Genomic DNA, 14,872 nt, shown 5'->3' with positions numbered 1-14,872 from the left:
TACAGTAACTGTCATTTACTTTATTAATAAGCCTTTTGTTTGGTTTTGTTTTGTTTTAATTGGAATACTTAATTTACTGCCAGATAGGGACTCAAGAATGAAAATCAATTCAGAATAAAGCACTTTGTAATGACAGATGACAGTCTGGCCCCTGTCCTGTCTCAAGGTCTCTATTGGCTTGTTCAGCTGGTTTAAAATTCCATGAGTACCCATAAAGGAATTCAACCCCAGAGCACTTTTGGAACAATGAATCGTTGCAACAACAAAAATATGGTCTGCTTCTATGGATTGTGCATCCAGCATTGATAGAGGAATTTCAGTGTTTAAACAGTGTAAGATTTGGGCAAAAAAGATACACAGGCGAGTAGCTGCCTCTGTGGATAAAGAGGTGAATGGGATAGGGGAAGGCGTGTTTGAATTGCCATTGTGCTGTTTCAGTTATCTTTTTTTTTTTTAAGTAAAAAGATAAAGCTGTAAAGCAAATGTAGCAAAATATTAATATTTTATGTAGCACATCTGGATGTTGGGCTCTGGATGTCAGAGTCTCTGGAGTTTTATTGTGTAAAATATTCAATAACCATTTGAACATAAGCATGAGTTCAGTGTTTAGGACATAGCCTAACAGTCTTCCTCGCCCGGCACCCCCTGTTTGGTGTGACTCAGGGACAGGATGCACCTGTGCTACACGCAGACAGTACCTGAGCCGTCTGGGATCCTACAATGCCACGTTACTTGGCTCACTTCTCTCTAAAGAAGAGGGTAAAAGCTGTGTGTTTCAAAGTACTCGTTTTGTCCCATGTTTTCCTGACACACATCTGATGTCAAGAGATAGAGTTGCTGCCGTGTTTCCCCAGAATGAACCAGGGGGCTTCAGGGGCTCGATCGGGCTTGGGTCATCATTGATCGTGTTTTTAAGTTGCATGACCAAAACTCTTCAGTATGCAAATGAGACCTTTTGCTCTGTTTTAAGGGCTCTGGAACTGCTGGGAAAACAGGGAGTTTAGGAAAAAAACCTGGTAAGTTGCAAACCCTGATGCTTATTTTTCAATGTTTTTGAATGTAATTGATAGTTGCTCCCAACCTTTTGTTCATTAGGGCTGGAAGCCTAAAAAAGACAGACAAAAGAATCTTTCTTAAGAGCAGTCAGAGTTTATCCTTTTCTTGGAATCCATTAATAATGTGTACGTGGTTATGAGCGATGGCTGTTGCTTCACACATGGGGTGGGGTGGGGGGGACACCGCTAGACAGAAGGTTCTCTTGGGTTGTGAAGTAAGTCAGGCAGGGTGGTGGGAAGTCGTAATGCATAGAAGCTCTAAAAGTAATAGGACTGCTGCATCCTCGTTCTCTTGGGAGGTCCAGGAAGCTCCTTCCCTCTCCTGACAGCACAGTTTGGTCCCAGGACATAAATAGTGGCAGAAATTCAAAGAGCAACAAAGTAGAGGTCCCCCAAATGAATATTTGGAAGCCATAGGGAGGTTTTCATCAGGTACACATTTGAAGATGCAAAATTACAGTCATCCTCTGAATTTAGTGCTATAGTTTATTTAAGCAAAATCACACGTTCTGCAAATAGTACCACGAAAGAGAAGGGAAAGAAGCAGAGGTGAAATAACATGGTTTGTCTGGCACGCCTTCCTCCTGTAGGTCACTGGAGCGTTTTTGCTGTTGTGTCCGTAGGAGATGAGGGGTGGGGAGGGTCCCCGGCAGGCCGACAGGGGGATCTGGCGTTTCCGTGTCCAGTGCTCAACCACAGATGGCCTGACCTGGCGGGGGAAAGTGGGCTCTCGGGCTGCCATAGGGTATTAGTCAGACTCCAGACACTGGAACACGGGGCAGATCTGTGTTTTAACTGTGAGTGTTTTACATTTTGAAACTGTCATTCCAAAGGGTCCAGATGGGCTTAACTTTATACTGAAACCAGGGGGCCGCTCCAGGACACCAAAGACAGAAGAATGCTGGGGCAGATCACTGGCTGGGGCATGCCAGGTCCTTTGAGGAGCAGGAAAATCTGAGGCCAAATAGGACAGTGATTTGGACTTTCTCCAAACCAAAAACTCTTGGAATCTAGAGCTAGCCATTGGCATGTCAGGGGAGAATTCCTACCCTAGCACAGAGTTCCCAGCTCGGGCTCTCAGTAGGGCCAAGGTGTATGGAATCTGGCCTCTTTCTTACTTGTCCTGATCTCCCTGGAGCATCGGGCCAGGCCTGCCCCCGGACAGCCTGGCGCACCCAGCATGGTGATGGGCAGCTGCTACTGTGCATTCCTGAGCACGAGGAAGTACTGTCAGGGGACAGGGGGCCTTTTTCCCTTTTTCCTTTATTTCTTTCTTTCTGTCTTTACCTCATCCCTTCTTTCTTTCAAGATCTATTATGATGGGGAGAGAGTGTGAAGGACTAGAATGGTTTGCTCTGCATTGCTTCTAGAAGTTCCAAAAGCAGTCACTGGATACGCCAGGATTCAGTCAGACAAGGATTTTGGTTTTGTTTTGTTTTGTTTTTTCATACTCGACCTCCTGTGCCAATAGAAACGTACTTTTCAGAGCCTGGTCTGTGGTACTGCTGGGATTTTTCCCATGAGATTTTTAACATTCAGGGAAAGTAAAGAACTGTTTAGGTTTTTTGTTTTTTCCTGTGCTAAACTGGTTTTTGCATAAAATTCTCTTCTTAACTCCAGATTTTTTTTAACTTGAAATAAAAATAAACCTGCATTGACATGATTCCTACCTGATATCCAAGGATCCCCCTTTGTGTGAGCCACAAAGACAGTGGTCATGTGGGTGGGGCTAAGCGTCTAAAGCCACAACCTGGAAATCAGCTAGCGCCACACTCCCAAAAGTTTCTGGAGAATATAGAATTCCTCTTTCTACTTACTTGGCAGGTGGGAAAGCTCCACTTGAGTTCCTTTATTCACTTGCCCACCCTTGAATGTGCTGTGTGCTAGCTCTGTGGGGTGGAGGGTGGCGTGCAGAGGAGCCAGGCCCTGCTGTGGGCAGCAGGGTGTTGGCAGCAGTTGTGGTGGTGGGGGGGGCTGGGACAGAAAGTACGAGAATTGGGGGCAAGAATGGGGTGGAGGGAAGTTGGTAAATAAGTTCCGAGAGATGATGAGGAAGTCCTAGAGCAGAACCAAAAGATCGCCCGAGCCCTTGAATGCTGCATCTGGGTCATAGGTCGTAGAATGGGGGTAGGGGGGATGAATGAACCATCTCCATTTAGTAGAGAACCAGCCCAGGGCATTGACTTTGATGATGCCAATCTGTGAACCCGGGAGGTGGCTGCGTCTTCCTAGAATTTCTTCTCCTGACTGTAACACTGTGCCACGATGTTTGATCTTGTTTTTCAGAAATTGCGCAGGTTATCGCCTGCTACACAGCTACTGGTCCCGAGCAGCTCACCCTGGCCCCTGGTCAGCTGATTTTGATCCGAAAAAAGAACCCAGGCGGTTGGTGGGAAGGAGAGCTGCAAGTTAGTGTCTTTTCCATTTGTTTAAAATTCTGTCCGAATATGAATACTCAAAACCCCAAAGGGATACGATTTCATCGCACAGTACACATAACCCCACCACCACCTCATCCTGCTCTTGGATATCGAGAGATTCCACATCATCTGAATCTATGTGTTTGTTTCCTGAGCGTTGGACAGCCAGTAGCAGAATTGTGAGAGCTAAGGATTCATTGGAAGATTTATCCAAATTTGCTTGACTCCTGAATTCAGATAGTGAGTGGTGGGAGCGTGAGAGGTCAGGATGAGGGATGTGGGCAGAGTCCTTCTCAGGGGTCATGGCATTATAGAAGCGGAGATCTATATAAATGTAAGATGTGGTACAAAAGCTACATGTGCACATCACAACATGCTTGGTTCCCATGTGTGGAGTGTGTGTGTGTATGCATGCATGCGTGCACATGCGCGTGTGTATGTGTGTCCTCAGTTCACTGTTTTGTCGAGGCAAATTTTGGTCAAAGAAGTGAGGATCTATATCGTGGTGAGCTGAAGAAATAAGTACCTCTATATGATCAGAGGCAGCGAGTTAAAAAATAAAGTGCCAGCAGAGTACGGGGTGAGCCAGCGGACTAGAGAAATGTGTCTTGGCCAGAATGGGAAGTCGGAGATTAAACTTCCTCTTGGGCAGCCATAATAAAACCTGTCCAGCAGGGCTGACCACATTGACCTTCCAGGCTCAGGAATCTGACCTCTCGAGTCCTGGAATCCACTCCTCTTCATACTACTGTGCTGCCATCACCTGAGGCTGCCTCCAGGTGCCCTTCTTCCCTTCCCAGCCCCACGCTTACTAGTCTTACCAGCCATCAGTGACACCTCTGCTCCAGCCTCATTGCATTTGAAAACAAGGACCGCTCCAGACTCTCAAACCTCATTGAGAATAACATGCCTCCCTAGTGCGTGTCTACCCACACCCCACTCCCTTCTGCTCCCCTCCCCTCCCCCACCCCCCACAGCTGGCCACATCCCACTTCCTCCAGAAGTGACATCTTCCCCTGAACTGTGGTGGTCCCGATGCCCACACCACTCTTGGTATTTAACATTGTTGTCAATGATATTCGCATTTCACACATATTCCTTATGTCACCATGCAGGTTATCAGCTTTTTGAAGGCGGTAACCATATTTTTTCATCCTCATGCTCCTAGCACCTTGCTCAAAAGGGAGTTTCGAACGGTTCTTGAAATCCACAATAAAGGGTGAATTGCCATGCGCAGGAGGGCTTCTGGTGCCTCAACCAGAGGCTCTCTCATTGTGGATACACAAACGAAGAAATTGCCAGTGAGCTCGGTGTTCTGCCCTTGTGAAAGTGCAGGGCTGAGGCGTAGCAGAGTCATTGCAAGCCATATGGCGGCCTACTGGGTACAGGAACACGCGGGGACTTGAAAATGAGAGGCTGCAGTCGTGGGCGGATTCACTGTAAAAATAAAAGCTTTAGTCCTTGAGCCAAGGGCACGAAGTCTATCAGACCACAAGGAAGGGGAACTTGATCCGCATTCTAAAAGTAACCCAGATGGATCCTTCTCCATAATTTGGCAGGTGGGAGGGCAGAATAAAGGTAGAGGAAGTTTGCTTTGAGTTTTATTTTCTTATTTTTGGAACCGGTAACATATTCGCATGGTTTAAAATTCAAAAGTGAGCAAAAGGGGATATGAAGTGTCTCCTTCCCACCCCAGTCCTCAAAGGCAACTGTTTTTACCAGAGTCTTGCTCCTAGAGATGCTGTGTGTATGTGTGTGTGCATGTGTGTGCACATGTATGAATCCTTTTGAGTTCTCTGTTCCCATTGGCAGAGTTGGGTGCTTGTAGCGCTTCTCGTGATTCCCAGCTAGGGTCCCCCATCTCATAGAATTGCAGATCTCAGCTCACCACCTTGGTTATAATTTCCTCCATGTTGTATATTACCTCTTTCCAACAACACGCAGCATGTAAACACTCACTAAATGGCTCTCGTGTTGAATTGGATTGAAATGAAGGAGAAAAGAATGTCAGTGCAAAGCGTGGCTGCAGCCATCATGTAGGCCTGGTAGTTTTTGAAAACAGTGTCAAGCTTAGACTCTTTATGTTCTGTGTGTATTGCACGCGTGTTGCCTCCTGTAACCCATAAGAGCGCAGGTGCGAGTGTGAATATTGGCTTACCACTAACTGGCTTGTAAACCTGACACTGTCAGTTGACTTTTCTGGACCTCACTTTTGTTATCTGGGAATTGGGAGTAGTAATAGTATTCTCCTCCTGGGATTGTGCAGGTAAATGCATATAAGATGCTCGGCGCAGAGCCGGACTCGTTAGAAGTACCCAATGACTGTTACCTGCTATTCTTAGTAGTATTTTCATTGTCATCATTGTCACTGTTACTCATCAAATCCCTCTGTAATGTTGGCACTCGCCATCACCTCTGAGTCACCTGAAAGTAACACGTGAGAGCCAACGCAGTGTGAGCAGTTGCCTGTGCCAGACCTACCACATCACACTGAGTTGGACCCACACCGTCCAGCCTATGCAGCAACATTCCCAGCTCTGCTGGCCGATGACTACTACACTTTGAATTTTAGCTACAGTGTTTTCGTTGTGTAATACAGGAGCTCAGAGGTTCTACTGTTAATGCCAGTTGGTTTGTAGTTTTCTATAAACTTTAAGTGCTCTGTTGCGAAGCAGACTGTACCCTGAATGAGGATGAACCTTTTAAGCATTTTGATGTAATTATTTTCTTACTAGGCCCGTGGGAAGAAGCGCCAGATAGGCTGGTTCCCCGCGAATTATGTAAAACTTTTAAGCCCTGGGACGAGCAAAATCACTCCAACGGAGCCACCTAAGCCCACGGCGTTCCCGGCAGGTAGGCAGCATACGATCTCTACTTGGCAAATGGTCTGCGGGTCGCGGTAGTCTTTCACTCGGTTTTCTCACGAAGGATCTTAGATTGCCTTTCACATCTGCTTGTGAACACTTCTTGTACTTGCCAGGACCTATACCCAACTACTGTGATATGGAATATGTTTTTCAAAAGGACCAAGTATGTGAGCAGCTTGGCTGTTCTGGGTACAACAGAGCCCTTGTTGGACTCTCTTCCTAAAGGAGTCATGAATGCTATGGCATTAAAGCCAGATTTTTCTCTTGATTTCCTTCCAACTATTTAAATTGGGATTTGGGCTAGGGGGTGAGGGGACAAAAAAGAGGCTCCTAAAAATAAATGGCTGGGGTCTAAATAGGTCAGGAGATGGAGCTGGAGGCCACGGGGGTCTGTTGGTTGTAATGTGCTGCTCACTGAAGACCAAAATAACTCCCCTGTGACATTTCCTGTGAACAGAGGGGGCTTCGCTTAATGGGCAGGATGTTGCACACGCGCTCCTAAAGGGCTCAAAAGAACAGAGGGCACCGCGACTAAGCCGCTTGGCTATTTTCTGACTGAAGAGACCAAATTAGATGCTTTGGTAATATCTGAGATGGGCGAGGTTAGGGGAGCAGGAATCTGCCCTCGGGTCTTCAAGCCACCCGTTCTTGGGTGGCATTTGCAGAAAATGTAGACGTTTTTGTTCATGTCTGTGCTATACGTCCCCAATGAAATCAGATTAAAACTTGGCAGCCTTGGCAAGAAATGAAGGGATTGGCAAACCAGGGCTGTTCCCAGCCCCAGCTGGGCCTCTCTGCCTGAGCCGTGGCCTCCTGTGGGCGGAGGGTGTGGTGCCAGCTGGACCTCCTCTCCCTCGGGGAGGCCTGGCAGGAGCCCCTTCATCAGGTTGGTTGAAACCCACAGAAATCATTTGCTGAAGTGATTCAATTAGCTGGAGAATTTGAAAAAGCTAAAGCCATAGATAGGCTGGTTAAGGAAGATTAATTAGAGGCCCACCCTGACGGTGCAGACTTTATCTAAAGTGTTGCTAAGGCCCTGGAAAAGAAAACGATTTAGCCTCCCATAGGTTTGAGGGAAAGCGGGCGTGGAGATGTCTTCCTTTGAAGCAAAATTCTGAGCCATAAAGATAATAGGAGAATAGAACACTGATTTACTTTTCAGTAGGATTTGGATTTGCAGGGGCAGCAGGGTCGGGGGTGGAAATCAGATGATTAATTACCTTCCACTTTTAAAAAGGGGGGGGCAGAGAAGCAGAGCAATGTGGTGAAGCCCCCGAGGTGCACAGCCGTCCTGGGCAGTTGGGCCCGGCTCCCAGAGTCTGCATTTCAGGGGCGCTCCCCTCCGCCCACATAGAAGCGAGTCCGCGAGCCTTCGGTCCTCGTCCTAAGTTTTCTGCGATGAGCACACACGAGACAGAGGAAGGTGTCGCGCCAGCTAAGACTTAGCGTGAAATCTTGCCATGGCCTTGGTCTTTGTGTCCCCCGCCTTCGTCCGTCGCCCTCGCTCGGCGAAGCCCAGCAGAGCGGACCCACTTAATTGTGTCCCGTCCCGAGAGAGAGAGAGAGAGAGAGAGAGAGAGAGAGAGAGAGAGAGAGAGAGAGAGGGAGCGCGCGCAGCAGTGGCGTCGGGAGTGCCTAACGAGCCCCCGTGGCCCTCACGCGGCCCTGTCTCCCACAGTGTGCCAGGTGATCGGCGTGTACGACTACAGCGCCCAGAACGACGACGAGCTGGCCTTCAGCAAGGGCCAGATCATCAACGTCCTCAACAAAGACGACCCGGACTGGTGGAAGGGCGAGGTCAACGGGCAAGTGGGGCTCTTCCCCTCCAACTACGTGAAGCTGACCACGGACATGGACCCAAGCCAGCAATGTAAGTGCCCGGGTGGCTGCGCTGCCTCTCCTCTCTGGTTCCTTTCGGTCGGACGTGCAGCATTGCTCTGATTCTGCTGAGCTTCGTTTGCAGAACTTTAAAAGCCAGACCATTGCTGCATTCACCACAGTCTCTTTGAAGACCTTCTGTAATGCGAGACTTTATCTTGCGGGGTTGTTTGGTTTGGTTTTGGTTTTGGTTTGGTTTTTTTTTTTTTTTTTTTTTTTTTCATTCCTTCTGTAGCATGTCCCCCTCCCGCCCTCCCCACTTTTTCCTTTTTTTTTTTTTTTAATCATTTTGGCACCATGCTGTTTACATGCCTGACTCATTTTCCTAGCTTGAATTTTGCTCATTGTTTTGTTTTGCTTATGTGTTGTTCTCCTCCTTTTTCTAGGAATCATATGTTGTCCATCCCCCCCTCAGGCTTGAAAGTCCTCAAAGAGACCCACTATCCCATATCACTGCCCAGAGGGATGATGGGAGATGCAGCCTTGATCATGTGACTTCCAGCATGATCACCTACTGCCTTCTGAGTAGAAGAACTCACTGCAGAGCAGTTTACCTCATTTTACCTTAGTCGCATGTGATGACAATGTCGAGCTCTTCCTTCCAGAGATAGAAGCGAACATTACAAAAATACACAGGGTAGTGGGTCCTTTTGTGGCTTTCCTAGTGACTCGAATTGACTTCCCCCCCACCTTTGCACAGGTGCTTTCAATAGTTTTAAAAGTGTTTTTAAAAAATATATTTTAGCCTTTTAATAAAAATCAATAAATGACTCCTTTGCTATTTCAGTTTTGCAAAAAGACCCACTATCAAAGAATGCTGCATGTGCTATTAAAAAAATGTTCCAAATGTCCATAAATCTGAGACTTGATGTATTTTTCTTTTTTCATTTTGTCCAGTGTTATCAACTAAATTGTGTAGTTTGGGTTCCCCCCCCCCTGCTGTAGACGTACAGAGGAATTCAGTATATCTGTTTTAAAGACTTATAGAACGACCCCAATTAAACGGAAGGTGTTTTGTGCTTGTTTGTGTGTATCAGATGTACCTTGCTGAGCATGTAATAATACATCCTGTACATAAGAAATTAGTTCTTTTCCGTGGCGAAAGCTACTACCTTGTACGATGCTCTAATCATACTGCATTAATTTGATTTTGCACAGTGACCTTGTAGCCACATGAGAAAGCACCTGTGTTTTTGTTCGGTCTCAGATTTATCTGGTTGAGTTGGTGTTTTCTGTTTTGGGTTTTTAATTTTGCGTGTTTTCGTACCATGAAATCAGACACCGCCGAGGTTGTTACGATCCACAGCATCCACAATCTCTTCCTAGTCTCTGTTACATGAAGTTTTTATTCCAGTTACTCTTCATGGAATGACATATTTTGAACAAGTAATTTTCTTGACAAGAAAGAATGTATAGAAGCCTCCTTGCAATTAATTTCCAATGTTTACATTTTTTTAACTAGACTGTGGGATTTCTGCAGATTAATATGGAACGGAGCTCCTGGTCTGTGTATGTGTTTGACGTGTTGTAGCCGAAGCCTTGTGTGTCTTTTAAACACTAGTTGGAAAGCTCTCAATAAAAATGCCCGTTGCTGACAGCCCAGGAAACCGGGGAGGGGGAGCCTCGAGCACAGTCTCACAGTTTCCACTAATGCCTTTGTAACCTGCAGTTACCTTCTGTTTTTACATCTCCCTTGGGAGCAGATGTCCGGGCTGGCAGCTGTGTAGGGGCCCTCCTCCACTCCCGCGCGCAGGGAACGAGGGCTGCTCCTCCTCATCCCCTCGCCCTTCAGTATTTTCATGGATATGAATGTAAGATATATAAATATATAAACCTGCGGCTTTAACAACTGTAATACGACCTTTTGAATTAGTTACGTGTATAGATAATTAAATTCTTCATATAAAAGTTAGACGGAAATGTCTCTGTGTTTTGCTGTTGGAACCTGGCAGTGGTGACGGGGAACCAGGCAGACCAGATGTCCGCAGGGGGGTCAGCTGCCCACGTGTCCCATAGGACACTCGGGCCTTGAGATACCGACACCGTCCGCTCCTCCCTGAGCCTGCGAATGGCCCTCCCTCTCCCCTCGCCCCCCACCCCTAACCTGACCAAGATGTAGAGGACTGCCCCGTACAAGATGGGTTTTGAAGCCTAGAACTGCCACGCAGCCGAGTGATTAACTGTCCCCGCGGGCTTTTCCGTAGATGTCATTGGTCCACTGACAGGTGCGTGACTCGGCACATAACATTTTTCCGCACGACGTATCATAACAAGGGTCTGTTGACCGTCCACAAAACCGTGTGGGTAGAGATGGGAACTTTCACGTCTTCCATCCTGCCGTCGCCATCCGTTTTTGCCTGGCACGCGCCACTCTTGTCGCCTTCGCAGAGAACAGCCAGTGTACACAGTGACGAAACTCTTTGCTCTGATGCCCACGCGCTCGATTCCGATCGTGAGCTTCACTTAACCGGCGCTCCGCTGCCATTCAGTTGAAGAGTGATTTCCTTCATCAGTTCAGCAGATGTTTTTTGGGAGGTGCCCCACTGGGTTCTCGGCAGAGACAGGGTCCCTGTCCTCATGGGGTCCGGTTCCTTTTTTTTTTTTTTAAGGTTTTATGTATTCGTCAGAGACCCAGAGAGAGGCAGGGACATAGGGAGAGCAGCAGGCTCCTTGCACGGAGCCTGATGTGGGACTCCATCCCCCAGACATGGGATCACACCCTGAGCCAAAGGTAGACCCTCAATCACTGAGTCACCCACGCGTCCCTGGGGTCTGTGTTCTAATGGGAAGAACAAGGCAAAAACCAAACTACTGCACTCCATGTATATATATATATATGGGGGGGGAGGGTGATGAGATAAGTTCTGTGCCAGAGGAATGGATGCAAGTCACCACGGAGCAGGACATCCAGAGCAGAGGGGGCAGGGAGGGCGGCTGCAGGGCAGAGAACCCTTCCAGGGGTAAGTGACCTTTTAGCAGAGACCTACAACAAGTAGGGGCCAGATGAAGCTGAGAAGAAAAGTTGCTGTCCTGGGCACAGATGTCAGGACATGCAAATGCCAAGGGACGAGTGGAGAAATCTCCACCTCCAACCTCCGCGCCCCCCCCCCCCACACCGCCACTGTGGAGCAACAATGCCACCACGAGCCCCACGATGCCACAAGCCCCATGTCTTGCTCAGGACCCCTTCACCCATATAAGCCAATGTTTCTTCTCCAGCCTTGAGTTTGGCTGGAAGTGACACATTGTCAAGGTGGGTAATACTCTGCACTGTGTGTAACTGCACAGTACCCTCTCTGTAGAGCCTTCTGTTGGCCTCCTGGTCCTTTTCCCAGGACGCTGCTCTTTCCTCTTACAAACCACTCAGTCTGCATTTGATCCCAGGGTATCCATCCGACCCAGGGCCTCTCAGCGGGGGGATGCTACTGCCATCTAGCGGGTGGAGGCTGGGGATGCTGTTAACTATGCTACAACGCACGGCCCTGCCCCCCACCCCGGACACCAGAGAATTATCTGGCCCCAGATGGCACCAGTACCAGAGTTGAGAAACCCTGGTCCCACCCACTGGCCATTTTGGTTAATGTTCACCTGGTTGGTCACGGCCAAAACGGTTGCCCTGTTGGTGGCGGCTGAGTTTGTTCTGGTAACTACTGTTGAGTAAACGTAATCATGTAATAAGTTCATGCTCAGTATCTGTAGCATAAAACGTGTCCCAGAGTCTTGGTTCTATATCTTAGACTTGATCTTACTCTTTCTGGCTAGTCCCCAAGCCGCACAATTTGGTTTAAAGTACTTTAGTCCCGTTCTCAGAGAATCTGATTGTTAAAAGATGGATAAACCAGAGGGAAAGCATCTTTTAATTAAATTAGCCAAGTAATGCCAGGTATCTCCTTTGGCCCCAGAGTTCCAAGATGTCAAGGTTTTTTTTTTTTTTTTTTTTTTTTTTTTTTTTTGAGTTGTTAAACAAAAATCACTGGTCATTAAATCATTTAATTTCATAATTGGTGTTGATTTGTCCAACGTGAATATATTTACAACCGAACTTTGGGTGGTACAGCGGCATATGGGGAAGAAGAGTACCAATGAGATCACCTTCCTTTTGCAGTTTTGAGTTGCCTTCCCAAGGCCAGCTGCCTCTCCGCATCTCAGAACAGGGCCTGGAGAGCTGCAGGAACAGAGTGGTGGCCGGTGGGCCCAAGCCCAGACCACCTCTGCATAAAAGGGTGTCTGAGAGAAGCTGATCTAAAGCAAGGATTCATCTTTTTGTGTAAAAAAAAAAAAAAAAAAATTCACCATTACACAGATGGTAGAAACTGGTGTCTGCCCTGTTTCTGGAAGGGAACTGGGCAGATCCAGACTCCCATAGCAGATGGTGACTGGGCTCTCTACGCCTTCTTTGATCCCATCCGAAGAAAGGAAAAACTGATAATACCAGCTTAAGAAAACCCTCTAAATAGTAGGTTGGAACATATTCCTATTTCTCACCCATGAAACAGCAGCTCCTGTCGTTCAGTACACTGATCACCTTGGCCTACAGTAGGTTAGGTACTCAGAAATGCTGTTTGAATGAGTGGGTTGACCAATTAATGAGTAAGAAGGAAGCACTGGCGTTCATTCCTGGTACAACACGTGCCCCCCCACCCCCACCCCACAAGTGGTTCCCTTTCCTTTACCTGTGAGCTTCCTAAACACAACAGTATCCTTGGAACAGTATCTCATGCTCATGGGGGATTTGCACCTCTGGTCTATGAAGGAGGCTAAGGACCAGAGATGCCAGGGTGCGGGGGACCTTCATTTCCCCCTGCCTGGGGCGGGGGAGGCACCCACCCAGATTGCAGCAGGGATGGGCCTACTCAATCACAGCCTTGCTTCCTAGCCAATTGAAAAGTATTTCTGGGAGTGAATATTCTTTTTTTTTTTTTTTTTTTGCCTCTAGCAAAATTAGAAGTTAATCCTATTCATTCTTTCTAGTTCCAAAAATACCCGGGAGAATTTTTATGGAAACTACATTGACTGCCAGCAGTCCTAAAATGCACGGGGGGGGGGCGGGGAGGGTCTTCAGAGTATCTAGTATTTTGGATCTGGTGGGGTGGGGGTTGGGGGGACATAATGAGGTCAAGGGTCAGGGTGGCTTTATGTGAATACTTCACTTCAGCCAGAGTTCTCAGGCCTTCCTTTAAGAAAACCCCACACATGAAAAACCAGATTTCCAGAATGTTTCCTGGTGTGTAGCTATTCCATTTCCCTTGGGAGAAAGTTCTAGCCTTTAAATGAAAGACTTCCCCAGGCATTTTTATTTATTTCTTTTTAAGATGTTTATTTATTTATTAGAGAGCATGAGAGAGAGAGGAAGAGAGCACAAGCAGGGGGGGAGCAGAGGCAGAGAGAGAAGCAGACTCCCCACGGAGCAGGGAGCGGGAAGCGGAACTCGATCCCAGGACCCTGAGATCATGACCCGAGTGGAAGGCAGACGCTTAAGTGACTGAGCCCCCCAGGCGCCCTCCCTCAAATGATAGGAGTTGATTCATGAAAAAACTGGAAGGTTTGGTTTGTAAAAAGTGAGAATCAGCCATAGAACTCTACCAGGGCCACTTGGGGTTAGGCACACTGCCTCTCAGGAACCACCAGGTTATATTTTATGTTGTGCACAGGTGTGTGTGTGTGTGCGCGCACGCGCCTGTGTGGCCGACACACGGGCAGGACAGTGATTTACGGGCAGGTTAAACGCCTTCGCCTTCAGCTTGGTAACATCGGGTGGGATGGTGAGGTCGGGGCGCAGCCCGAAAGCAGACCCGTCAGGCCACACAAGCTTCTGGCCCAGGCCGCCAGCTGCCGTGCCCCACATCTGTTGGGCACGCGGGGCCCGCGTAGTGTCGCAAGCCTCTAAAGAGGAAGTGTCCCTTCCTCTGACTCACGCCCTGATTTTGTAAAGTTGGGCAGATCCCCCTTTTCATGTAGCCTCTCCCGGGTGACCCTGGGTGGGGGGCAAGGGGCCACTTCACCTGCCCTTTCTCCTCCAGGAACCTGTTCTCACTCACAGTTGAACAACTGGATTCCCGTGGTGTCCCTTTCTCTGTCCTGGGCTGTCCCCTCCCTCTTGGTCCCCAGGATGCCCCCTCAGGCACGCTGGGTCCACTCGTGGCGCACTCCAGCAAGAAAGCGGGGGGACGTGCATGTGTGTGTTGTGTGTGTGCACGCGCGCGCAGAGATGCTCCCCAGGATGGTCCCACGACATCCAGATGTTGGATGTCACCCCACGCTGTGAGCTGAGCACCCGGGCTCTGGGAGCTGCGGGGACGTTCTTGCAAGGGCAGCCCCCAGTCCCCCGGCTCGTGGCCAGTGAGAGCAGCAGCGCCTCGGAGCCAGCCGCCTCTCGGAATCCCTACACCTGCTATAGGAAGATGGGGAATAGGTTCCTCTTCCTACGTGGTGTTCGGCCCCAGCCAGGATGGGGAGCTGGTGCCAGATTCTAGCACCTTCTCCGCGCACAGGCTCCAGGCGCAGCCAGCCTCCTCAACCTTTCCAGTCCTCCCTGCCTCCGCCCCCGCGGACCTGGGTATTTTCCAAAGACAAGGGCTTGCCAGACATGCCCTTGCTCAGGGTCACCCCAAGAACGGCTGCCAGGGCGTCTCCCCGTCATCCCTGACCTCTG

At 48.5% G+C, this 14,872-nt stretch overlaps 1 protein-coding gene across 5 annotated transcripts in view; it reads left to right on the top strand.

Annotated features, from left to right (window-relative positions):
- Nucleotides 1-14,872, top strand: part of ITSN1 (intersectin 1) — a 223,180-nt gene that overhangs the window by 161,602 nt on the left and 46,706 nt on the right. For 3 of the 5 annotated variants that reach the window (XM_041735051.1, XM_041735050.1, XM_041735049.1), the window contains 5 exons: nucleotides 971-1,016; nucleotides 3,342-3,463; nucleotides 6,211-6,328; nucleotides 8,021-8,212; nucleotides 8,607-10,132. In XM_041735051.1, the coding sequence (XP_041590985.1) occupies nucleotides 971-1,016; nucleotides 3,342-3,463; nucleotides 6,211-6,328; nucleotides 8,021-8,212; nucleotides 8,607-8,608 (480 nt within the window). In that variant the 3' untranslated portion in view covers nucleotides 8,609-10,132. Of the gene's footprint in view, nucleotides 1-970; nucleotides 1,017-3,341; nucleotides 3,464-6,210; nucleotides 6,329-8,020; nucleotides 8,213-8,606; nucleotides 10,133-14,872 lie in introns of those variants that run through there. The other 2 variants (XM_041735053.1, XM_041735052.1) reach the window with 2 other exon arrangements.

Source organism: Vulpes lagopus, chromosome 20 (assembly GCF_018345385.1).
Source record: "Vulpes lagopus strain Blue_001 chromosome 20, ASM1834538v1, whole genome shotgun sequence".
Classification (NCBI taxonomy): Eukaryota; Metazoa; Chordata; class Mammalia; order Carnivora; family Canidae; genus Vulpes; species Vulpes lagopus.
Note: the sequence above shows the minus strand (reverse complement) of the source record. Positions and strands in the feature narration are given on the sequence as shown.